General features: G+C 54.4%; 1 protein-coding gene and 1 long non-coding RNA gene across 18 annotated transcripts in view; one reads left to right on the top strand and one right to left on the bottom strand.

Moving 5' to 3' along the window:
* The window catches only part of ANO1 (anoctamin 1), a 160,794-nt gene that overhangs the window by 63,892 nt on the left and 71,248 nt on the right, over positions 1-25,654 (top strand). For 13 of the 15 annotated variants that reach the window (XM_073809310.1, XM_073809312.1, XM_073809315.1 and 10 more), the window contains exons 2-3: positions 7,935-8,107; positions 14,725-15,057. In XM_073809310.1, the coding sequence (XP_073665411.1) occupies positions 7,935-8,107; positions 14,725-15,057 (506 nt within the window). Of the gene's footprint in view, positions 1-7,412; positions 7,564-7,684; positions 7,809-7,934; positions 8,108-14,724; positions 15,058-25,654 lie in introns of those variants that run through there. The other 2 variants (XM_073809318.1, XM_073809319.1) reach the window with 2 other exon arrangements.
* On the bottom strand, positions 1,866-9,379 carry LOC141279423 (uncharacterized). Of its 3 annotated transcripts, none has more exons than XR_012333645.1 (3): positions 8,384-9,379; positions 5,997-6,072; positions 1,866-4,602 (listed from the first exon to the last, which is right to left on the bottom strand). It is a non-coding gene; the product is annotated as an uncharacterized lncRNA (long non-coding RNA). The 3 variants fall into 3 exon arrangements; XR_012333646.1 differs by lacking the exon at positions 8,384-9,379 and adding an exon at positions 6,546-7,566; XR_012333647.1 differs by lacking the exon at positions 8,384-9,379 and having other exon boundaries at positions 1,866-3,374; positions 3,672-4,602; positions 5,997-7,566.

The raw sequence follows: 25,654 nt of genomic DNA on the forward strand, positions 1-25,654 counted from the left end.
GATAGAAGGGGCAGGAAAAAAAAAAAAAGACATTTGGTTTTCCAGAAAGCCTGATTTCAGATGTAATAATTCTCACACAAGAAGCAGGGAAGGTGGCTCTCAGGCACTGCTTTTGGAAGGGATGGCGTTCGGTGCAGGGGCGCGGGCACCACACAGGGGGCGGCCCTGGGTCCTCCAGCATCTGCAGGATCACAGATTGTGGAGGATCTGGGCCGTGGTCGGGGTGGGCTTCTGGGGGGATTCCAGGACCACAAATTGTATAAGCGTGAAGGAGGAGGTCACATACTTTGGGCCCATTTTTAACCATTTAGGGATCAGGTGTTCTGTGTGTGTGTGTGTGTGTGTGTGTGTGTGTGTGTGTGTACTTACTAACTCTACAGGACATGCACTTTGGGGTTTCGTCTCCATAAGCAGAGGGATGGAAGGGGCTGAGTTAATTCCTTGTGGGTTACTAACGCATTCCCAAAGTCAGACGCCGTCCTGGCTTGCAGAGACTCCTCTCTCTCTCACCCTCTCCCCTCCTCCCCACATTTTACCTCTTAAGAGAAAACGCTTTGGGGCCCAAACTCACTGAATCATCGGCTCAATTCTGTACCTTTGTCCTCGGCTCGGTGGCTTACTTCTGGTGTCATTTTCAGGCACAGAAATCTGGAGTCGCTGAATGAATCATGACAAAATAGCCTGGAGCTGACAGTCTAGCCAAGGGAGGGGGTGGGACAGACAAGAAACGAGACAATGAAGGGAATTATGCAGTGGATGAGGGGTGGGGTGACATCTGCACAGAAAAACAGAGATGGATGGACAAGGTGTGGGGGGAGGTAACAAAAGAGTGAGTGGATGAGCGAATGAATGAATGAATGTGTGAGTGAATGAATAAGTAAATGAATGAATGAATGAGTGAATGATTGAGTGGGTAAATCATGGGTGAGTGAATGAATGATGGGTGAGTGAATGAATGAATGTGTGAGTGAATGAATGAGTGAATGACTGAGTGGGTAAATCATGGGTGAATGAATGAATGATGGGTGAGTAAATGAATGAATGAATGTGTGAGTGAATGAATGAATGAGTGAATGAATGAGTGGGTAAATCATGGGTGAGTGAATGAATGACCTCCCCACCAGTCCAGGCAGTACTATCAGAAGAGCCAGGGGCTAAGAGTCCTCCAAGCAGGCAGCTGGGTAAGGTGCCCCACCCCATGCACTTGGCTGGCATCTCAGGCAGCCTCCACTCCCGTGCTCCATGGTGGGGCAGACAGCCCACGTTTGCTGAACCTAACACTTAGCACAGGGACCCTTGGAGGATGCCCTCAGGTGGACCAGGTCTCCAAATAGAGAGCTCTCTCACCTCCTCCACTCAAAAGCCTCTGTGACCAGCTGTGTAATCATATAAGCTTTGTAATTAAAGACTAAACTTTGTCAAAATATTTTAGGAACGTGTCTCCAATTGGCCCTAAGCAAAGGTGGTTTTCTCTAAATTGGTGCTGTACAGATAAAAATCCGATCAACTGGCCATTTTCCCTCAAACAGTAAAAAGGGTACCATGTAACCCTGCAGGTTACATGGTATGTCAGAGTTTTTAATAATAGTTTCCCTTTTCCTGGTGATAAAACTAATTTGTGTTCACTGCAGAAATCTTAGAAGACACAGAGACGTGTAAAGCAGAAAAGAAAGGCCATCCAATAGAGTTTTCCTACATAATAAGAGACGGCTTTGTAGCTAACCTGTTCAGTACCTTGCCCCTGACCACAGGCAGCTCTGATCCTTGAAATAGGGCTTGTCTGAATTAAGATGTGCTGTGTACGTATAAAATACACATTAGATTTCAAATTGTTATAGGGTAAAAGAATGTCAACTAGCTCATCGATAATTTTTTTATTGATCACGTGTTGAAAAGATAACATTTTATAGAATAAGTTACATAAAATACTTTATCAATTTCCCTTGATGAGTTTTATTCTTGTTATGTGGCTATTTCAGCATCGCAAATTACCAGCGGCTCACATCACGTTCCTATTGGACCGTGCTGTTGTGTAGGGCCCAAGAACCCACTCCTTTAGTACACCAGGAAGCTCCGCTGGAGGATGAGGTCCGAGGTCCCAAACCTGGAGGAGGTTCGTAGTTCTGACTCCCAGCACCGGGGCAGGGAGAGCTGGTGCCTTGCTGGTGAGGCTTCTGGTTCATCAGCTCATTCACGCCTCCCAAAAACGTTGGCTCATTGCTTTGGGCTGGGTGTCCAGCCAGCCAGGCCCCAGAACATAGGATGCAGTGAGCTTGTACCTGCAGTGAGCTTGGCCGCAGGACGGAGACCCAGGACCTAGCAGAGGCCTGACGCAAAACAGAAGCTCTGCGCTGAATCGTACACACATGAACGTACAACCGCATGAACAGCAAGGTTTCCAGGGAAAGGCCATCCGTGGCCTCACCAAACCCAGAAGGTCTTTGATTCCGGCCCTGGGGTCTCGCAGGAAAGCATCAGGGTCTTCCCATAAAGATACCAAAGCCTGGTCCTCTGTCCGAGGATTTCTGGGTTTGCTTGATCTTTGGGGAAGCTGTGTGAGGTCACACAGAGTGGTCCAAGAGGATCAGCTCCGGAGCGAGACCCAGGTCACCGACCTAGGCTGTGACGTCAGGGTCCAGCCTCCCGCGAGATGGGTCTTTAGGGAAATTAAGGGTTGTGTGTGGCCACTGACCCCAGGACAGCAATAATGCACGTGTGATGCGCTCCAAAACATACGCATGCGTGCACGGGGAGGATGCAGGTGGTTGGGCTGTGCGGGTGAGAGCGTTGCTCCTGTTCACACATTTCAACGGCACGGGGCAGCTCCATCCCAGCTCCGCAGCCTGGGGGCCTCACGCCACCTTCAGCCTGGAGCACCTGGCTCTTATCTCTCAGCAGCTCCATGATCTGGAAGGCTCTGCCTGGTGGGGTGTGAGCCCGGATGAAGGCGATCTGTGCGTGGGACTTGGAAATCCTTTGTTCTCTTGGGGAGGGCTGATGAAAGCAAGGCAGGCTGAAGCTCCGCTATTCTTTCAAGACCCAAGAAGAAGCGTTAGACCCCTGGGCGGGGCTTTCATTTTGAGAAGCGGGCAGCCAGCACGCCGCGATCGGACTCCCCACCCTCTGCTGGGCAGGGTGGTCCAGAGGCTGTCTTGGCTGCATCCTGCATCCCATCCCCGGTGGGCAGGATTTCTGGTGCCCAAGTGTCTGTCGTCATGGGAATTAATATCATGATGCCTGTAGGGTCGCTGGGGAGGAGGGAGCAGCCATTGGAGACTCAGTCTGGACTTCTCCCCAAACCTCCAAAGAAAGGACCTTGGCGGGGGGTGGAGGGGTGACATCTGTGTGAATCCCCTTGCAAATGGCTGTAATCACTATAAGAATTCAAGTTACTATTTGTAGAGAGCTTAGCACAGTGCTGGACTGTAGTAAACACTGCCCCACTGCTTGTTAAATAAATAAACATAAACAGGGAAATCTATATTGTGCCAAAGATGGGACGGAGCGGGGGGTTAAGAGTGGAGAAATAAAGTAGGAGGAGACGTGAGGAAGCTGGAGCAGAAATGGGCCTGAGTGCCTGGTTGGAGCCAGCAGAACAGAGATGAGTCAGGCCAACTGACTCAGGCCAGAAAGGCTTCCAGGAGGAGGTGACGGGCTGGGTTCTAACTTACCCTGGGCATGTTTTTAGAGTTCCTAGGAATTCTCAGAAGGCGGGCCCTGGGTTAACAAAACACATAAATCATCAGAAAACCCTCTGATGGAAACAACACCCATGGCTGCGGTGGGGGTGGGGGGCGTCCCCCAGACGGAGCTTCATGCTTGGGCTGCTTTCCAGAACTCTGGGCTGGTAGTTTCCACGCCCAAGGAGTCTCCCATCCAGCTGCAGCTTGCCAGCTTCTGCTCAGAGCTCTGCTATCATTCGAAGGAAGGAAATGACAGGGGCCAGTCTCCCACCCACCGTATCTCAGTTATAAATTCTCCAGGCACGACTTCCCTGGGGATAATTACACCCTGAGTCGCTTTAACATGTTAGGTCATATACCTGTGGGGTGTTCGTTTCTTTCCTACAGGGACTGCCCACCAGATACTCGAAGGGGGCTCAGAGCCAGCGGGGGATGGGTGGCCGTCGGCGCTCACAATAGCCCTGAGTCATGAGCCGCTCGCTTCTTCCGCGCTCCTCTCCCCACCCAGGCTGCCCGTGAGTCAACAGCGTTTATTTAGCACCTCTGAGTGCAGAGATCTGTCCTGGGGAGAAGGCTGCCCCATGCAGGGGTGGCCAGAACGAGGGACAGAGCAGCCTGGTGTGTCCTGGGCTGTGCCGGCCCCTCCACCCACTGAGAGCAGCCCTGGGGGGGCACCTCTGTATTTTGTAAAAACAAATCATAACTCCCACCTCGTGTATCTCTAATAAAAAGCCAGGTACCTCTCCAGGCCTCCATTCCCATCCGAGAAATGGGGCTGGTAAGATCAGCCTCCTGGGTCTTCCTTGCAGCCTGGGAACAGGGTTCTCAACAGGGAGGGGTTTTGCCCCCAGGGGACACCTCACAATGTCTGGTGATGTGCTTGGTTGTCACACGGGGAGGGAGATGGTGCTACTGGCATCTAGTGGGAGGAAGTCAGGGATGCCGCTGAGCAGCTCACAGGGCACGGGATGGGCACAGGATGGCCCCAGGACAAATTACGATGCAGCGCCAGATGTCGACAGAGCCAAGGTGAGAAGCCCCGCCGGACAGCGCCATATCAGAGACACCCTTGCGGGAATAATCCCTGCCCCGGGCTCACTACGGCCTCATTCTGCTCGCTGTGTGAAGCCTGCTCTCCTGGGGAGGCTCAGAACGGTGCCACTAAGCAGGAACAGTGCGAGACGTTCTTTCTTTCTCGTGCACAATGCCAAGGAGATGAAACTGACGTTGCAAAGAAAACACCACTGGAAAGGGCCCCCTCCTGCCACCTACAAAGGAGGCATTCACCCGGGAGCACGCCTGGCCTCCTCTCCTGCGCCCCTTGTCACCCTGTGCTTGCACTCCTGGTGACTATTAAAATGTCAGCGGAGACGAAAGTGCCTAATGCTGGGTGACATCACAATAACACAAAAAGGCAACACGGTGGCAGAAAAGGGTGAGCCGTGAGGCCCAGAACTTCCCATAATAAAGGGTACCACTTAAACTAATGAGACCGATTTTTCCTAATTCATGAGCGGGGAATGAATCCTTCTGGTGAAATCAGTCCCTTTGGGTTTTTAACGGTGAGAATCACTGAGTCAAAAAGAAGAAAATACAAAAGTAATGCAACAGTTTATCTAGAGGGTCTGTTTATAAGCAGTTAGCGATTCAGAGTAGAGACGGAATCCCAGCATGATGGCCCGTGAGACAGGGCAAGGCAGGGAACCCAGCAGGTAAAATCATCACCAGAACAAAAGGGACCCTTTAAAGTCCTTCTAACTTCAGAGATATCTCAACTAGAAGCGTCCCATTCCTCCTTCCTCATTTGGTGGGAATGTTTTTACTACTTGTTGGTCCCTGGAATCCCAAGACCCAGGAACCACCCCCCATGCCCGGCCCAGGCCATAAGTGGCCCGGGGACGGAATTGATCCCAGCTGGCCCATCCTTGCACCTGCTCTGCGCAGAGGCCACCCTGCATTTCCCCTCCCCTTGATGAAGCATTTCTACACCGTCCACCTCAGAAGCTTAGGGGAGGGGGCGAGAGGAAGCAGATGCAGGGAACTCGACTGTATGTGGCAAAGAAAGTGATGCTTTACAAGCAAGCAGATGTCTTGAACCTGGCTAAGGCGTGAATCCCAGAAACAAGTGCAGAAACACAGCTTTTGGGGCAAAGCCAGAGGGGGCGCTGTCTCCGGAGGAGGTGGGGAGCTGCCAAGCCTCAAAAACTGTCCCCCACCCTGCAGCCCTCAGAAAGGCTCAGGCACAAAGCCCCCAGGCCTCCCGGGGTCAGCAGTGAAGTGTCACCCCCCAAACGTTTGGAAATGCCAACGTACCCAGAATTGAGGGATTCCATTTTTCCTCTTTCCTTCATAAATTATATCTCGTAGGCTTCGGCAAGGCCCTTTGCCCCTTGAAAATAAATTTAGAAAGATGGTACATTAGGGTTACACAATCTTGGTTGTTCACCAACACGGATAAGAGAATGAAGTTACATAATCTTCTGTGTGTGTGTGTGTGTGTCTGTGTGTGTCTGTGTGTGTGTCTGTGTCATTCTTGCCAGCCCTGAAAACTTGAACTTTTAAGAGCAAGGTCTCCCTGGGGTGGCAGAAACTGTGGAGGGCTGTTTCCGGCCTTCGGCAGCCTAGCTGTCCAAGGTGCAGACAAAGAGTCCTTTAGGGCCACTCAGCTCCCATTGGCAAGGCCAGCCCAAGGATGGAGTAACCTTCTTGCATTTCTCCAAGTTCAAGAAATTCATGAACTTGAGGCTAAATGGGAGAGGGAAGAAGGTCACGACAATTGACAAGATGATAGTTTGTAGTAACAGCGGTGGCCACTGCCCAGCCTCCCCTGTGCCCGGCACTGAGCTGCAGCTTCACACACACCAGATGCTCACGGGAGAAGACGGAGTCCCTGTGAGCCTTCAGGAGCCTCGTCCAGGGCCACAGGGCTGGAAAGTGCCAGAGCGGGAACCCAACCCCATCCTGTCTGATCCCAGAATGCATTCTTGGAACCACAGCAGGCTGACGACATCATGGCCTTAGAAGGCAGCTTTATAATCATTCTTTAGAATCATTTCTGTAGGCCCTGAATGTTCCTCAGTGGCCATTTGACAAGCAATTATTGAGTATCAACTGTATGAATCCACTGTAAAATGAGGTGGAGTAAAGAAAGTGCTGTAGTCAAGGTACAGGCAGGTTCTTGGGCCTCAGTGATTGGGTGAGGGGCAGTCCAGGATGACTTCTTGGAGGAGGTGGCATTTGGCACACACACCTTGAGGAACTAACGGCATGCAGAAGGGCAGAAAAACGGGAGACTTCATTCCCACTGGGCAGGGCTGCTAGCGTGGCCCCCGAGGGCTAAACCTCAGCATGGTTGCCCCCAGAGACCCGCGTCCCCCTCCTGCAGGGATGGAGGATTAAAAATGCCCTGAGGAGTGCCAACTGTGTGCCCGAGCCCTGCTAGTCCTGGGATGAGGCCATCCAAGTCACCGTCCCTCCCTCAGGGAGGCAGCAGAGCATCATGAAGGAGTGCAGGCGACTCTGCATGCGCTCCCCCCGCCCACGCTTCCTTGGCCTCCGAAGTCCCCAGCCCCCTCTGCAAAAGGAGGACCAGGGTGTGGGGTTAAATGAGATGTACTGTGTCCCAGACTCTGCTCGTGCCTGGGCACAGAGTACTAAACATTCCATAAATGGGGGCTGCGGGCAACCTGAGGGGGCTCCGGGGAGCTGGACAGGGCGGGCATGCAGAATGCAGGGGAGGCTCCCCGGAGGAGGTGAGAGCTGAGTGACAGCCGGCCGGAGTCAGCCAGCGGGTGGAGCGGGAAGGGGCAGGGAGAGCATTCCTGACTTCTATCTCAGAAGCGTGTCTCCCCTGCAAGGTGACCCGCAACTGAACTGTAAGGTAGGGGCGACTGGACCTTTCCTCCCTGACGTGAGAACCGGGCCACCAAGGGGCGCTTTCCCCGGATAAAAATAAACCTTGGAGGGGCCCGCAGGAATGGAGTACTTTCTTCCTGTGTTTTAATTTCTACGGAAAATCTGACCCGCGTGGCCGCCGCCCCGGCCATAAGCGGGCGCACAGCGCGGATCATCTTTCTTGGAGGCAAAGGAAGCCGGCCGGCGTGTGGGCCCCGCGGGACCGGCAGGGTGGGCGCTCCCGCACCGCAGCGCGCGGGGCCGGGACCGGGGCCGGGCGGCGCGGGCGGCGGGCGGAGCGGGAGGCCCGGCCCCCCGGGAGCCAGCGCGCCGCGAACGCTGCCTGTCCGCTTGCAGAGGCCGCCGGGGCCGTGGATGGGGAGGGCGCGCCGCCCGGCGGTCCTGGCGCACAGGCGGCCGCGATGAGGGTCAACGAGAAGTACTCGACGCTCCCGGCCGCGGACCGCAGCGTCCACATCATCAACATCTGCGCCATCGAGGACATCGGCTACCTGCCGTCCGAGGGCACGGTGAGTGCGGGCGGCCGCGATCCGGCGGGAGGGCCGCGCACCTGCGCCGCGCCCCGGACGGGCGCGACTGGTGGGGGGCGGGGCGCGCCAGGTCCGCGGGGCTCGGGGCGCGTGGGGGGCGGCCACCCGCGCGCCCGCGCCCGCCCCGGCCCCGCGTCCCAGCCCGCAACCGCTTCGCCCGAGCGGGCCGCTGGGGCCCCCGGTGGGATAGCCGCCTCGCCCCGGGAGGGTGGCAGCCTCCAGGCCCCACCCCGCCGCCACCCTCCGGGGACCGACCTGTACGGGGCGCGGAGTCCCCGGAGCAGCGCGGGGTCCGGCACGGGAGTTCCGCACACCCCGGGCAGCAGGCGGGCGCCGGTCGCTCGAGACTGACTTTCCGCGCTGGTCCCGGTCCCCAGCCCGGCGCTCGCGCCTGGCCTGGGTGGTAGCCGGGCCGCGTGGGCCAGCGCCTGGCCGACCACGTGGTTGGGTCCCCTGTCTGGGGTCCCCGGTACCCCTACCACTCTCTCTGGGGCGGGACCCAGCGGTCGCAAGGATCCCCGGAGGTCAGAATGTGCCCATGTGGGTTTCGGCTTAACGCTGGAACAAAGTTTGCCTGAAGGGGGAAGGGCTGAGACCAGCGCCCTCAGCCGGGGAGCCCCGCTGCCGCTCGTTCTGGGGCCAGAGAACAGACTCCCCTTTCTCCCTGGTGCCCACACAGCCACTGCCAAAGCCCCTCCCCAGGAGATGCGGAGGCCCCAGCCCCGTGTTTCCCTCTGACCAAGCCCAGGATTGCCCTAGACTGCCTCTCTGGCCTCAGCCGGAGTCCGGCCGGGCATCCAGGGAGGTGCCTGTGGGGTGCGGTCCCGGAAAGGCAGAGACCCTCCGGCCTTGCACCCCCTGGGGTCATGACTGGGCTCCTGTGGGCTATGGAGGTGTCCTCTACAGCTGGGCTTGGGCAGAAATCCTGGCAATGTTAGGGACCAGTGTTGGTGGTGACCTTGAAAGTTTAGGATCATCATTTCAGCGCACACTGTGTGCCTGCTGCGTACCAGGCCCTGTGGGATCCCGGACACCACCAGAGCGAACGGGCCGGGGAGCCCCGCCCAGCTGGGGCTTAAGGAGCAGTGGTGGAAGTTACCCAAGACAGCGACAAGGGACGCTTCCAGAGCGATGGGCCCGCCGCTGTGTGTTAACTCATTTCACTCTCTCAGTAACCGTGTGGGGTAGGTGCTGTTACCGCGGATGAAGAAACTGAGGCCAGGAGGGGGCAGATGACTGTCCCATGTCACCCACCAGCTGGGAGGAGAGCTAGGAAGGGCGAAGACACAGAGGCAGGTGACCACGGACAGCCTGTAGGAGGGATGAGCATTCTGGAGGAGAAGGGGCCAGTTATACCCATAATGGGGTGGGGTGGGGCCTTTCACACTAGGAAATCACATATTTGAAGACCTAGAGGTGGGAATGAGGGGGACACCGGTTAGGAGGCATGAGGTAGAGGTGGCAGCTAAGGAAATGGAGAGAAACAGACATTCCAAGGTACACCAGATTCAACTTGAGAATGAACGGGCTGTGAAATTAAAAATGGAGCCCTTGGGTTCCCTGGTGGTGCAGTGGTTGAGAGTCCGCCTGCCGATGCAGGGGACACGGGTTCGTGCCCCGGTCCGGGAAGATCCCACATGCCGCAGAGCGGCTGGGCCCGTGAGCCATGGCTGCTGAGCCTGCGCGTCCAGAGCCTGTGCTCCGCAACGGGAGAGGCCACAGCGGTGAGAGGCCCGCGTACCACAAAAAAAAAAAAAAAAAATGGAGCCCTTAATAAATGGCCCCTGGACTCTGGAATTTTAGTTCAGGGACCCGTTGTCTCTCGCAATCCAGAAATTCTCGGCTCCCCCAAACTCTGGCGAGGGCCCCAAAGTCTGCAGAGAGGCAGCTCGGCTCTTCTTTCAAGCTTCTCACGGCCCAGAGGAGACTAGTGACTTATTTTGCACAGAAGTCTTACGGTGGGGAGGCTTCAGGTGTGACGGGCTTGGAGGGCTGTGAACCAGGAGCACGTGGCCGCAGGAAGGAGGGCTGAGCAGCGTGCCACCAGAGAAATGGCCACAGACAGGCTGGAAGCAGTGCTCTAGGAGCTGGGGGCCTGTCTGTGCAGGGCAGGCAGTGTGCCGGGGAGAGCCTCCGAGGGCATCCCCAGCACAGCTCAAGCCAGTAAGTGTTGCTCAGTCATTACTTTGCGTCACCCAGCGAAGGTGGCTCTGTGCAGGCACAGATGTGTGTATATATATATATATATATCTGAATCAGATGTATGTATCTGAATCACTTTGCTGTACAGCAGAAATTAACACAACATTGTAAGTCAACTATACGTCAATAAAAAATAAATAAATATAAAGAAAGAATGCACTGGGTCGCAGTCCAGCGGCCAAGGTGTGGATGCAGGGCTCCGTTCTCCTCTTCTGCCCTTTTCTAAGAGTCTGGGGAGGAAGTTTGCAGAGACAGCTAGACTGCCCTCGCGCTGTTTGTGGTATTTGGGTCAGGGCACACCTGCTGTGAAGGGGACTTTTGGCCCCTGACCTCTTCCCACGTAACCTCAGACAGCCATCTTTCTGCCTTCCTTGGGACAGCTCAGGGGTTCATCTTCAAAATACGTTCAGTTCTCCCATCACACTTGGTCCTCACAAGAATCCTGTGACCTAAGTCGAGGAGATGTTTTTGTCCCCATCTCGCAGATGCAAAACCTGAGGCTCGGAGCTGGGGCGTGTGGTGTTTAAGCTCTGGTCTGGCTGGGTCTCAGCTTCGGTGTCCTTGATCTGGTGGCCCCTACCAGTAGCAGTGTGCAAACCCCACATCTCTGTCATTCATTCCCCCATGCGTGCGTTCATTCCAGAGCCGTGCGTTCAGTGCCGAGCATTAAAAAGATGAATGAGAAATCCCTCGCCCTTGGCAAAAGTGCAGCAAGAGGTCACTGTCCCTTCCCTAAGGATACAGAAAGGGCATTCTGGAGCTTTCCCAAGCCTTTGAATTGGGAAGTTAGGCATTCAGTCTAACGCATATCGCTCCCACTGCAAGTTAGATCTTTGCCTTCTTGTCCTGTCCTGCACGAGAGAAGCAGCCACTCTGGCTCCATGGAAGGGCCCCCAAAAGTCACATGGCCACCCCGACAGTCTCTGTGGTCCTCGCCGTGCACCTACCTCCCCAGCTCCCTCTGAGCCCAGCCCAGAATTGCTCTCCAAACCCTGCAGGCCTACCAGCCTGTGTGGAATGTACTAGGAAGAGAGCCCATACTTTCTGTTTGAAGGCTGCGTGCCCCTTACACTTATTCAGGTAGGATCATCCCCAATTTTTAAAACCAAGATGCAAACAGACAAAGCAACTTGCCCAGGATGACACAACGAATTAGTGACAGGGCCAGGCCTTGGGGGAGGATCTGGGACTCTCACAGCAGTGCTCGGTTCTGCCTCTTGCTGGACCTGGCAGTGGAACCAGCTCCGTTTTCCACTGCCGCCATCTTTAGCTTGTGGTCCACTTCGACCATGAGATTATCTTTTCCCGTCCTCCCCTAGTCCTTCACTTGTGCCATGTCTCAGTTCCCAATTAGAGCAAATTTCTGTTGAGGTTCACCATATCCCAGGACCTGCTGTAAACCCTTTACATATATTAACGTGTTTAATCCTTCCAACAACCCTTTGAGGGAAGTCATATTAGTTGAGGGAGGTCTGTTTATTCCCTCTGGCCCTCATTTTACAAAGAAGAGATCAGAGGGACGAAGATATTAAGCTACGTGCCTAAGGGTAGCACAGCTAGAAGTGGCAGAGCTGGTCTTTGGATGAAAGCAAAAGACACCCATTCTTGTCTGGCCTCCATGCTCCCACTCCCCCCAATGGCAAGAGATGTTTAGGGGATGTTTATGTGCTCCGCAGACTGTCAGACTCTGAGGGTCCTCGATCAGGCCCCAGTGGAGGGTTGGGCATTCAGTTTTGAACCTGGTAACATTTTCTTGTCTTGTGTTGGTGGGGAATTCTCTCCTTACGTAATGTCCCTGCTCTCTGACTTGAGGGGGGTCACTGTGAATTTCCTTCCCATTCACTAAGGGCTCATTGGTCCACTTTGCTCAGTACCGGCCGTTATTCCAGCCAAGCAGGAGCATTTCTGGGCCCGGCACCAGGTGCTGAGCCCGCTGTGTGCAGCAGGTTCTGAAGGGAAGTGCGTTAAGGGCAGTTCCTGGCCCAGCCCCCCGGTGTCCTGCCAGCCTGCTGAGGGGCCCCCATGAGTTAAGAGCTTATGTATGGATGGCTCCGAGGCAGTCCCGGGACATGAGATCTGGAGAGGTCAGGGACGTCAGATCCCAGAGGACAGGGGTTTGTCAGTGCTGGGGAAGCTGGGGAGAGCTACGAAGGACAGAGGAGGAAAGGAAGGTGTGCAGGTGGGGAGCACAGCACATGCAAAGGCAGGGAGGAGGGGATGAGATGTCCTGGCTCCGGTGTATGCCGGGGTGCGGGGTGGGAGAGGAAGCTGCTGAGAGGTGTTGCAGGCAGGAGACAAGGATGACCGCTCCAGCCCTCGAGAGCGGCACACGGCCCCTGGTTCAGCCCAGAAGATCCGCGTTCCCCATTTGGAAAATAGGGATGAACCCCTTGTAGAGACGCTGAGAGTCTGGAGTGCCCAGGATGCTGGCGGCAGGCGGTGTGCCCTGCCCGCCCAGAGCCCACGTGTCCACCTGGCTCTGCCCACCTCCCATGCTCTTGCCCTTCCGTCAGCAGCAGCGTTATTCCCCAGCGTCAGCCAGCGTCCTCCACGTTCCCCCCAGGCAGCCTTCGGGTCTGGCTTTGCTGCCCACTCTCCCGCGAGGGGAGGAGCCACCTTTAGCGGCCAGCTCCCCGTGACGCTGCCTTTCTCTGCCCTTCGTGATCTAACCCAGGAGAATGAGCAACTGTCTTCACACCGGGGTGGACCCGGGATGCCTGTCCCAGGAGTTAGAGTACACCCAGCCTAGACGTTCTTTTGCTCAGTCCTCCTGGCTGCCAGCGGGGGCAGCTTCTGTCATCCACCCACTTTACAGAGGAGGAAACCGAGCCCCAGAGAGGGTAGAGTATCCCCTCAGGACTCGTAGCTGGAGGGGGACCAAGGCTGGACTTACCTGAGGCCTCTCGCTGCCCAAAGCTCCCCTCCACCCTCACCCGACCTGTGGTTCCAGGAGCAGTGAGGGTGGAGCTGCAGCTCAGCTGAGCGGCTACACCCAGCCTAACAGTGTCCAGTGGAGCAGACCGCTGGGATCTGCCGGGGAGCAAGGGCCTGATTGCTTCGTCCGCGTGAGCCCCGACTTCCTCCGGGTCGAGCAGCCCTAGTTATAGGGGCCCTCACGCGGGGACTCCGTGAAAGGCTGTGCCCCATGCTGAGAAATAGTGTCACCCCAAGTCCCTGTTACTGTTGAGGGGGGGCGCCCTGGTTGTGCAGACAGGATTCCAGGCTGGGCTCAGCCTGCCTGCGCTGTCACCTCGGGTGCCCCTCACCCTACTGGGCCTCAGTTTCCCCTGACAAATTGAGATAAACAACTCTTTCCCGCCTCTCCTGCAACATGACCCACCAAAGGCGCTGGGGTGGTCCATGGTCTCTGTCCTGGGCTGGGCCTCCCTCCTCCCACCCGGGCCCCCAGCTCTCCCAGTACCAGCTGCCCGCCTGGGTGTGGGCCTGGCTCCTTAGCCCTGGTGCAGCTCCGAAGACTCTGAATGGTGCAGAGTTGCTCGTATCACCTCTTTCCAGCATGATTTTATTTACTTTCTCTTATTTCCGAAGACCAGCTTGAAGCAGAACCTAATACCCTCAATAACCAGCCGAATCCCACGGGGATGCTAGAGATGGGGGTGCGGCTTCAGCAGAAGCCGCGCACGTGGCACCTGGACTTTGAATCCCCCACCCCAGGCGGGCTCCCGTCCCCTTGGCCCCCTGGAGTCCTTCCGGCAGATAAGGAAACTGAGGCAGGACTGTATGTGCAGCGACCGGCCACCGCCCTCCCTCCCCCACCTCGCTCTGGCCCCTGAGACCACCCCCCAGGCAAACTGCTGAATACTCGACTCGCGGTCTGGGAGTTGACTTGGGAGAGTCGAGACTGACACAGTGGTTGCCTGGCCCCGACCACACAGCTAATCAGTGGCAGAGCCGGGCCAGGCGAGGGCCGGTACGGTCCCACAGCCACCTTGACACGACATTGCCACGCCTGCTGGCCATCAGAGGTCGCGCTGCGCAGAGCCTGAGCTCAGCTCTGCTCTGCCTGGGACCCTGGGGGCCTGTGCGAAGAGCACCCCCCGGGGGGTCGGCCGTGCAGGTTTCACAGCCCATTCCGGCCACCTGGTCCCTCCCAGGCAACGTGAGCTTGCTGGGGAGAGGCGGGAGGCCTTCGCGTGTGAGCACCCAGCCTGGCAACTTCAAGTGCCGTGAGCAGCGACGTCTCTTGATGGCAGCTCCTGGAAGGCAGGGCTTTCTGCAGTGTTCTCAGCCGTCTGGGCCCCTAGTGATCAGAGGGCATGAGTGGAAAGAGTTGGGGAGGGCAGGTGGGTGGCCAGTTGTCTTGGAAGCACGCTCCCCTCCGAGGGCCCGTCCCTGAGCCCTTGACGGCGAGTGGCTTTCTTCTCCCCCCGCAGCTGCTGAATTCCTTGTCCGTGGACCCCGATGCCGAGTGCAAGTATGGCCTGTACTTCAGGGATGGCAAGCGCAAGGTGGATTACGTCCTGGTGTACCATCACAAGAGGGCCTCGGGCAGCAGGACCCTGGCCAGGCGGGTCCAGCACAGCGACGCCGGCCTGGCCGCCCGCAGTGCCCGGCAGGACCAGCCCCTGCCCGGGAAGGCAGGCCCCGTGGGTGCGGGCGAGCCCGAGCCCCCGCTGGACTACCACGAGGATGACAAGCGCTTCCGCCGGGAGGAGTACGAGGGCAACCTGATGGAGGCCGGCCTGGAGCTGGAGCGGGACGAGGACGTAACTATCCCCTTCTCCCGGGCGGGCAGCCGGGCGGGCAGGAAGGTCCTTCTACCGTCACCTGTTCTTAGAAAAGGGCCGAGGCCAACGCCCTTCTGGTCGAGTGTGGGGAGCCCAAACCAACGCCCTCCCCACATCTGCCCCGGGGAAGGGCTGGCCTTCTCGGCAATGACCTCCGGGGTCAAGGCATTTCCTGCTCTGGGCAGTTCCTCCCCTGGGAAGATGGGCGGATGACTGTTTCACGGGCGGAGGATGAAGGTCTCCTAGGAGTCTCCCTGGCACTTGACCTTGGCTTCTCCGGCCTCGGTTTCTCAATCTGTCAAAGGGGGAGGTTGGCCCGGCTGATGCCCGGGGGCCCCGGCGCACTGAAATCTGTGACCATAACACCGGTTTCCAGAGCTTCTCTCCTTGCCAAAGCCTGAGAGTCTTTCTAAGGGAAGTTTTCTGGGGAGAGCGAAAGGTCGGCCGCCTGGCCGGCTGGCTGCCCTGGTGGCAGAAGGCATGGCAGTGCAGAGAGAGTTGACCTGGGCGGCCTGGGGACAGCGGCGCGGCCCCCTCAACTTCTCAGCGGGTTTGCTGATGCTCCCCTGACAACTCCTTAACCTCTCTGTGCACGGCGCGGCGGGCAGCATCTCTTCCATGAACAGTGGGGGGCAGACCTCTAGCCCACAGGAACCGTGGCTGTGCAGATTAACCAAGAGTCAGCCAAAGTCTCTACAACACATTAGGAGCAGAAAAAGTAGTCAGCAGGTTGACTTAGGGGCCCATCGTGAATGTTTGAAATAGAAGTTGGTATTAGTTTTGCTATTTCCATCAGTGAGAACCACCGCATCCTTAAATAGTGAACGCTTTGGTCTGCTGATAAGGAGGCTTTTGGGGTACCTAGAATAGAAATCTACGACAGCGGAGCCGGTGTGAACGCTGTTTCGCAAGATGACGTTACTTCCCCCGAAAGCAGCCAGGTATGCTCAGCGGGACTCATTCTACCTCGGCCTGGCGAGTGGTAGAGGCATCTTGCTCTCAACGGGGACCACCCCCTGGGTGACGCTTTGGCTGCCGGCAGGTGTGGGTGAGCTCTGGCTGTAGGGTTGGTTCCCACTGGAGTTGCGAGGGCGCGAGGGGCCTTAAGACGCTTTGATGGTCAGGAAGCAAAGGTTGGATCCTGACCGGGTGGCGGAGAGCCTGTCTCCCTGACTTTGAGGCCGCAGCTGCAGACAGGCCTGTGCTGGTCCTTTGGAGGTTTCTGTCTCACTTTGTCTTAGACCTGAGCCGAGGCCGCTCGGGAGACAGAACAGTCATTCACGCGGACTTTTCCCAGTCCCGCCCGGCCAGCCCCGCGGCCTTTTGTCAAAACAATACTGCTACGATACAGGCTGGAATTCAGAGTGTCCTTTATAATTGGAGGAACAAACAGCCTCCATTGGAGGCAGGGGAGGCTGGAGGGAGGCTGGTGGCAGAGGCCTCTCCTGGGAGCTGTGATCTTGGGCGCAGTGTTACACGACCGAGAGATTTACTCTCTCTCACTTTCCTGACTACAGCGCTGAAATCTCATGTTTGAAAGGACATCCCCACCCCCTGGGTCTGGTAATTCACTCTCCCTCTCCGGGCCAGATCCCAGACCCTCTACCTGTCCTTTGCAAGACTTCTTAAGCTTCCCCATCTGTCAAACAGAGATAACAATCGTGTTTATATCACTGGATTGTCATAAAGTACTTAGCTCAGTCTGGCAGTCAGGGAATTCTCATTGGCTGACGTGAATATTCAATCATATATTTTTGCTCATATGGAAATGGAATGGCCGTGCTCACGAAGGAGAGAAGAAAGAATCTTTCCAAGTCCAATTGAATACTACACCACACATATCTTTTTAAAAACTCCATGACTCTGAAATAAATAGCAAACGTAAAGACATTGATTACGACCCCCCAAAAAAGATTGAATTGTCCCAATAAGTGATGAGGATTCTGCCCCCAATTCCAACACGTACGGGTTGTTTTCCCCACGCCACTCAGCACTTCTCCGACACCAGCTGGATGTCCTACAACTTAACTCAGTTTGGACACTACCCATCTGGAGGTAGCATCAGACCCCAAGGTTAAGGGCTCTACAAGGCCACCCCCCCCCCCACCAGCCGTCATTTGCAAGCCCAAGTTGTCACCTGTGCTCTGACCCATTGGCTACAGTTCAGAGGTTCTAAGGACTTGGGGTTCTATTAATTTGCTAGAGCAACACACAGAACTCAGAGAAGCATGTTACTTCCTAGATCACTGGTTTATTATAAAAGGAAATAACTCAGGAACAGCCAGATGGAAGAGAGGCACAGAGCAAGGTGTGAGGGAAGGGCGTGGAGCTCCCATGATTTCTGAGCACCGTTCTCCCCAGATCTGCACATGTTCACCAACCCAGAAGCTCTCCAGACCCTGACCTTTCGAGTCTTTATAGAGGGTTCATTACACAGGCACGACTGATTAGATCACTGGCCATCGGCGATTGATTCAACCTGCAGCCCTTCTCACCAGCCCAGACATCCGGGGAGGGACCAGAAGTTCCAACCTTCTAACTACATGGTTGGTTCCCCTGGCAACCAGCCCCCATCCTTTGGAAAGGAGGTTCTTTCCAAAAAGTCACCTCATTCGCCTAACAAGAGACACCATTATTGCTCTCCCCACTTAGGAAATTCCTAGAGTTTTAGGAACTCTGTGCCAGGACCGGGAGACAAAGACTGAAAATCTATTTCTTATTACAAATCACAAGATCACAGTGACCCACAATTTCATTGATAACTTAGCTCTAGAGCTTAGGAAGCGTTTCCAGCAGTTGATTGGGTCTTTTTTATTTTTTAACATCTCTATCGGAGTATAATTGCTCTACAGTGTTGTGTTAGTTTCTGCTGTATAACAAAGTGAATCCGCTATACATATACATATATCCCCATATCTCCTCCCTCTTGCGTCTCCCTCCCACCCTCCCTATCCCACCCCTCTAGGTGGTCACAAAGCACCGAGCTGATCTCCCTGTGCTATGCGGCTGCTTCCCACTAGCTATCCATTTTACATTTGGTAGTGTATATATGTCCATGCTACTCTCTCACTTTGTCCCAGCTTACCCTTCCCCCTCCCCGTGTCCTCAAGTCCATTCTCTACATCTGTGTCTTTATTCCTGTCCTGCCCTTAGGTTCATTAGAACCTTTTTTTTTTTTTTTAGATTCCATATATATGTGTCAGCATATGGTATTTTGGTATTTGTTTTTCTCTTTCTGACTTACTTCACTCTGTATGACAGACTCTAGGTCCATCCACCTCACTACAAATAACTCAATTTTGTTTCTTTTTATGGCTGAGTAACATTCCATTGTATATATGTGCCACATCTTTCTTATCCATTCAACTGTCAGTGGACACTTGGGTCACTTCCATGTCCTTGTTATTGTAAATAGTGCTGTAATGAACATTGTGGTACGTGACTCTTTTTGAATTATAGTTTTCTCAGGGTATATGCCCAGTAGTGGGATTGCTGGGTCATATGGTAGTTCTATTTTTAGTTTTGTAAGGAACATCCATACTGTTCTCCATAGTGGCTGTATCAATTTACATTCCCACCAACAGTGCAAGAGGGTTCCCTTTTCTCCACACCCTCTCCAGCATTTATTGTTTGTAAATTTTTTGATGATGGCCATTCTGACCAGTGTGAGGTAGTTTTGATTTGCATTTCTCTAATGATTAGTGATGTTGAGCATCCTTTCATGTGTTTGTTGGCAATCTGTATATCTTCTTTGGTGAAATGTCTATTTAGGTCTTCTGCCCATTTTTGGATTGGATTGTTTGTTTTTTTGATATTTAGCTGCATGAGCTGCTTGTATATTTTGGAGGTTAATCCTTTGTCAGTTGCTTCATTTGCAAATATTTTCTCTCATTCTGAGGGCTGTCTTTTTGTCTTTTTTATGGTTTCCTTTACTGTGCAAAAGCTTTTAAGTTTCATTAGGTCCCATTTGTTTGTTTTTGGTTTTATTTCCATTTCTCTAGGAAGTGGGTCTAAAAGGATCTTGCTGTGATTTATGTCAGAGTGTTCTGCCTGTTTTCCTCTAAGAGTTTCATAGTGTCTGGCCTTACATTTAGGTCTTTAGTCCATTTTGAGTTTATTTTTGTGTACGGTGTTAGGAAGTGTTCTAATTTCATTCTTTTACACGTAGCTGTGCAGTTTTCCCAGCACCACTTATTGAAGAGGCCGTCTTTTCTCCATTGTATACTCTTGTCTCCTTTATCAAAGGTAAAGTGACCATATGTGTGTGGGTTTATCTCTGGGCTTTCTGTCCTATTCCATTGATCTATATTTCTGTTTTTGTTCCAGTACCATACTGTCCTGATTACTGTAGCTTTGTAGTATAGTCTGAAGTCCGGGAGCCTGATTCCTCCAGCTACGTTTTTCTTTCTCAAGATTGCTTTGGCTACTCGAGGTCTTTTCTGTTTCCATACAAATTGTGAAATTTTTTGTTCTAGTTCTGTGAAAAATGCCATTAGTAGTTTGATCGGGATTGCATTGAATCTGTAGATTGCTTTGGGTAGCATAGTCATTTTCACAATGTTGATTCTTCCAATCCAAGAACACAGTATATCTCTCCATCTGTTTGTATCATCTTTAATTTCTTTCATCAGTTTCTTATAGTTTTCTGCATACAGGTCTTTTGTCTCCTTAGATAGGTTTATTCCTAGGTATTTTATTCTTTTTGTTGCAATGGTAAATGGGAGTGTTTCCTTAATTTCTCTTTCAGATTTTTCATCATTAGTGAATAGGAATGCAAGAGATTTCTGGGGATTAATTTTGTATCCTGCTACTCTACCAAATTCATTGATTAGCTCTAGTAGTTTTCTGGTGGCATCTTTAGGATTCTCTATGTATAGTATCATGTCATCTGCAAACAGTGACAGTTTTACTTCTTTTCTGATTTGGATTCCTTTTATTTCTTTTTCTTCTCTGATTGCTGTGGCTAAAACTTCCAAAACTATATTGAATAATAGTGGTGAGAGTGGGCAACCTTGTCTTGTTACTGATCTTAGAGGAAATAGTTTCAGTTTTTCAGTTGGGTCTTTCTTTTTTTTTTTTTTTAACATCTTTATTGGAGTATAATTGCTTTACAATGGTGTGTTAGTTTCTGCTTTATAACAAAGTGAATCAGCTATACATATACATATGTTCCCATATCTCTTCCCTCTTGCATCTCCCTCCCTCCCACCCTCCCTATCCCACCCCTCTAGGTGGTCACAAAGCACCGAGCTGATCTCCCTGTGCTATGCGGCTGCTTCCCACTAGCTATCTACCTTACGTTTGTATATATGTTTGTATATATGTCCATGCCGCTCTCTCGCTTTGTCACAGCTTACCCTTCCCCCTCCCCATATCCTCAAGTGCATTCTCTAGTAGGTCTGTGTCTTTATTCCCGTCTTGCCCCTAGGTTCTTCATGCAGATTGGGTCTTTTTTAAATGAAAATATTACTGTGGCATAAACTAGACAGTTCAAGGTTTCAAAGCAGCTGGAGTTGAGTGTGAGCCATCCTCCTGCTGTAGTGTTTCAGATCATGACCGCGTTTCCCACGGGCCCCTGCAATCCGAGCTTCCCTCTGAGGTGAACTGGGCCCTGAGGCTGTTGAAAGGACCTTCGTTCACTGCAGCCTGTTGCTTTCACCTGAGACCAGAATCTACTCAGGGGCCGGCCGCCGGCCGGGTGCGTGCAGCCTGCGGGCGTATACGGTCCCCTGCCAGTGAGATTAGCAGAGAGATGCCCGGCTCATGACTCATTCCCGGGGTGTGCTCTGATTACAAGGAGTGAAAGGGTTTGCAGTTTGGGGAACAAGATAGCCTCGGAGAGAGAGCCCAATCGCACAATCTTACTCACTTTGAAGCAAAATTTAGGGACTTCTGTGCACTTTCCTGGGGAGAAAACAATCCGTGGAATCCATCAGATACCCAAACAGTGACGCCCAAAAGATGAAGCATCGTTGCTTTAAGGCGGCATTTCTCAGCCTCGTCCAGTATTTTGCAACATCCCTAAACGCAACCAAAAATGTCCCCAGACGTCGCCAATATCCCCGGGGAGCCAATATCGAGAGCCTGCTTTAAAGGCCGGATGGGGGGGAGGGGTGGGCGTGGAGGCGGCAAAAGGGAAGTGAGAGCGAGAGAAATGGGGGGGCAGTTAAATAAGGCCTCCTGAACACCTGGGAACCCCCCCTCAACTCTCTGCTGGCCCGGCTGTGACCAGGCAGCACATGGAGGTCACCAGCAGCGCAGAGGTGTGTGACCCGCCTTTGCTCCCCCAGGGGCCAGCGGGTGTGTGAGACTGAGCCGCTCCTGGGCAGCGTGGGCCACAAGCCACACACGGATGGGGCCCCTGTGTGCCGCGCGAGCCTTCCTCCCGAGTCAGGAGGTTTATTGTTGAGAAGACATCCCGTGATGACCAGTGGAAGACCGGCCTGGCTCAGGGCACAGTTGGGGGCGGTTCTTAGGGACACAGAACAGTGAGTGTCCTGGGGCTGCCGGAACCAATGACCACAAACTTGGGGGGGCTTAAAACAACACAAGTTGATTCCCTCCCAGTTCTGGAGGCCAGAAGTCCAAAGTCAAGGTGTCAGCAGGGCCATGCTCCCTCCCAAGGCTCTAGGGGGGCATTCCTCTCACCTCTTCCAGCTTCTGGGGGATCCGGGTGTTCCTGGGCTTGTGGCCGCGTCCCTCCAACCTGCACCTCGTCTTCACATGGCCTCCTCTGTACGTCTCTCCTCTTCTCACAAGGACACCAGTCATTCTGCTTAAGGCGCGTCCTAATCCAGTATAACCTTATCTTCACTTGATTACATCTGCAAAGACCCCATTTCCGAATAAGGTCCCATTCACAGATACGGGGAGTTAGGATGTGGACGTCTCTTTTGGGGGGTACCATTCACCGCGCTACAGAGCTGAGACTCTGCACAGGGGTGTTATCCCAGGAGTTGGGTGGCTCATGCAGGACCCCTAGAGGCACAGCATTGGTTGGGGAGGCATGGCTCATGGTTGGAGGGCAGAGCGGGGCAGGTGGTCTGGGGGGGACAGAGCCTTGGCCTGGCTGCCTCGGTGCACGGGAACCCCGTGGGGTCCTGCTGAGATGCGGGCTCTGACTCAGCAGGTCTGCGTGCTTTCACGTTGCACTTCTAACCTGCTCCCAGGGCATAGGAAGCGGCCGGCCCTGGACCATACTTGGAGGCGTGAGGACCGTGCAAGCCTGTTCCCCATGAGCCACCAGAAACATCCCAGGAAAGGGGCCCCCAACATCCACGTAAGCCCCTGATCCGCTATTCAGTGCCCCAGAGGTAGCCCCAGGCAGAGACCCCCGTACTGGGTACACTGGGCCAAGAACCGTGGAGAGGGAAGTGATGGGTCTGGAAGAAACGTGCTCATAACCCTGATTATGGGATGGATAGAGATTGAGCCTGGCCAACAGGCTCTAACCATAGGTTCCCCACTGCTCCCACCCTCCCCCGGGCACCGCAAGCTCAGAGGAACCCAGTGTGAACGCTGCTTCCCTGCAGGAGAGGGGCCCTGGGTGTCAAGGTAGGGTCTGGCGCCTGATCCAGAGGACGGCCCCGTAAGTAGGTTTCACACATGAGGGTCCAAGAGGGGTGTCACGTCAGAGACCCCCTGGGACAACACACATGATAGGAAACACGGGAGGAAAAGGTCGTGGAGACAGGCGCCCCAGGCCTTCCTTCTCAAGGAGCCCCTCCTCCCACCCTACCCCCCAGCGGCAGTGGGGTCAGCGTCCAGGGTTCCCAGTAAACGGACAAGAGCAGCTTGTGGCCAACACGTTTCCTTGCAACTGAAATCCATCAGCATTTTTCAAGTCCAGCCTCAAAGCTGGGACATTATTTATGTCCACTGGCGATTGCCAAGAAGGCCACACACTAAAATGCCGGCTGTGTGCTGGGGGTGACCGAGGCCCGCACTGCCCTGAAGGTGAACTTGACCCCGGCTTTGGCAGAATTGTTAAGGCCGCGGACACGCGGACCCTGTAAAATCAGTTTGCTTTCATGCTGCTCTTCGGGGCTCCTCTCCTCACCCCGGGGCTGTGGTGGGCTGTCGTTTCTCCGTGTTCCTACCCGAAGCTGGTGTGGGCCGTCATGACATCTGTTTCCCATCTTTGTGGATGTTGCTTTTGAAAAGCAAGTGACGAACTGACTGAGGGAGGATGGGTGCTGCTTCCACGCCAAACCTTGGGATGCAGCGTCAGGTGGTGGGTATATCTGAGCTCCCAATGAGGCTCAGACCCCGCCTGGCCCCTGTCGGGGCCACGTGTGTAGGTCCAGACCCTGCTCAGCCGCTTCCTGGCGGAGCAGCCTCAGGCAAGTGGCTTCCCCCTCTGGACCTCAGTTTTCCCATCTGTAGAATGGAGGTGATGGCCCGTCCTTCCTCCCGGAGGGGTGGTCATGGCACAGGCAGGGGGACGTGGTTTTTGCAGTTTCCAGCTGAGTTTTTGCAGGCGTGAGTGGTTTCTGAGGTGTCTCTGGGGCTTGGATAAGATGATGATGAGCACAGAGGAGCGGCCCCTCCTCGCAGGCTGGGCTTTGGGGTGGGGGTCCTTGACTCTGAGGAACCTGAGGTCTAATCCCGACATCCGCATGTATAAGGGACAAAGGCGCAACAGACATTCTCAGGGACTTGTCAGTTTGGAAGCAAACCCCATCCCGCCTGGTATGGGTGCCCTAACCTGCCGTGTGGCACAGGGATCAGATCCCTTTACAGAGGGAACGAACTGAGGCTCTGAGAGGCGGGGCAAGGAGACCAAGGCCACCGGGCCCAACAGGGGCAGGGCCAGCACTTGAACCTGGGTCGTGGCTCCCAGTGTCACGCTCTTTGCCCTGAGCCATGTGGTCTTCAGCCCCCCATTCCCATCCCCAGGCTTAGTGCCTCTGCCATGAGCCTCTCCTACAGTGGGATGTTAGGGGCCATTGTCTAGTCCTGAAGCTCTCATTTCTCCACAATTCCACCATTACGCATTCATTTCTTTGGCCCTAAAGATTTTATGTCTCTTGAGTCTTAAGTGCTGAGGCTTTTACACACCCCACCTGACTTCCTTTGGGTCTGTCTTGGTTTTGCGGAAGCATACTTGCTATAAAGTATATTCTGGACACTTTTTAAAAGTCATGTCTTTAAAGTTCCCCAAGGGCAGCTCTGCCCGGGTCCCAAGTAGGCGGGCTGAAATCTGTGCCACTCTGGCTGCAGTTCTGACGTCCTCCTGTGTCTCTAGGCCCGTGGTGTGCCGGAGTCAGCTCTTTCTGGCTCATCAGGAGTTCTGCCAGCCGGGTGTTAACACTTTGGTAGCTTGAGATAGGCCGTGGCGGGAGTATTTACACTGTGGAAATTGGCAAATGCTGCAGCTACAGATCGGGTTGGTTTTTTCTTCCTGAGAGCAGGGGAGTTGTGGAGGGTTGCATACCTCACTGGCATCTCCTTACTGGCAACTCCCTGCCGTACGCCCATGGGTCTCCCTTTCCTCGGAGAGGTCAAGTACCTTCGAACGTGTCTGTTGAATTTTCACTTCTCATTATGACACTTTTTTATTTCTGCGAGCTCTGTTTGGTTCTTTTCCCAGTTGGCTGTGTCATTCTTTAATAGCTTCCTGTCCTTTGCAGAACCTTTCTGTCCTGAGGTTTATTTCTTTAAACAAGGTGAGCACAGTGGATTTATTATCCAGCTAATCCTCGCAGAATCCCGAGGCTGAAGGCGTCACTTCTGCTGGTTCTCCTCCAGCCGTCTTCGTTCCTGGTGGGCCTGGCGCCCTTGCCCACTGACCACCACCCTTATGGAGCCCATGATCGGGGCGGGGAGTTCCCCAAGCCCAGGAGGAAGATGCCCTTGTCCAGAAAGGCTTGCATTCGTCACATCTGAGGGCATTATAGACAGAACCACCTTGAGCCAAGGTCACAGGCTGAGGTCCCCAGACCCACTGGGGCCGTGGCCTTTCGGACCAGGACTTCTCGGGGAGGTCCTCATTCCCTCCCTTTCCTGCTCAGCGCCAGGACTGCCTTCCTTGTAATTCCCAAGGTTGGAGGAGGGAGCCCTTTCTGGGTCACCTGAAAGTGTCATCTCATGGGGGTCCGGCTCCATGGGGGAGGGTCTTCTGTTAGACTACCTATCTTGGGCGGGCCTGGGGCAGAAACCTCCCTCCCCCCTCCCGCCCAAGTGTCTGCATCGGTAGAAACCCCTTGGATGGCATGGTCTTGGCATGGACATTTATTTTATTTATTTATTTTGTCCAGCATTTGGTGGCAGGCCGTTGCGGGACCCTGACCCCTGGCCCTCCCCACGCCCACGCCATGGTGCGCGGCCCCGGCAGTTCTGTGGCCTCCAACCTCCCCACACCAGAGGGACCAGAGTCAGGACAGAACCCACGGCTCCGGGGCATCTGGCTCAGGGAGGGGACCCGGCATCTCATGATTTCTTCCTGCAGGGGCGGGTTGCTGTCAGGCCGGGCACCAAGGTTTCAAACATCCTGTATGTGTTCTTGTCCAACCGGTCCCATGACCCCTTTCCCCAATCCTGCCAGATATTTCCCTGCGAGGGACCCCACTGCTCA

Source organism: Tursiops truncatus, chromosome 8 (genome assembly GCF_011762595.2).
Source record: "Tursiops truncatus isolate mTurTru1 chromosome 8, mTurTru1.mat.Y, whole genome shotgun sequence".
Classification (NCBI taxonomy): Eukaryota; Metazoa; Chordata; class Mammalia; order Artiodactyla; family Delphinidae; genus Tursiops; species Tursiops truncatus.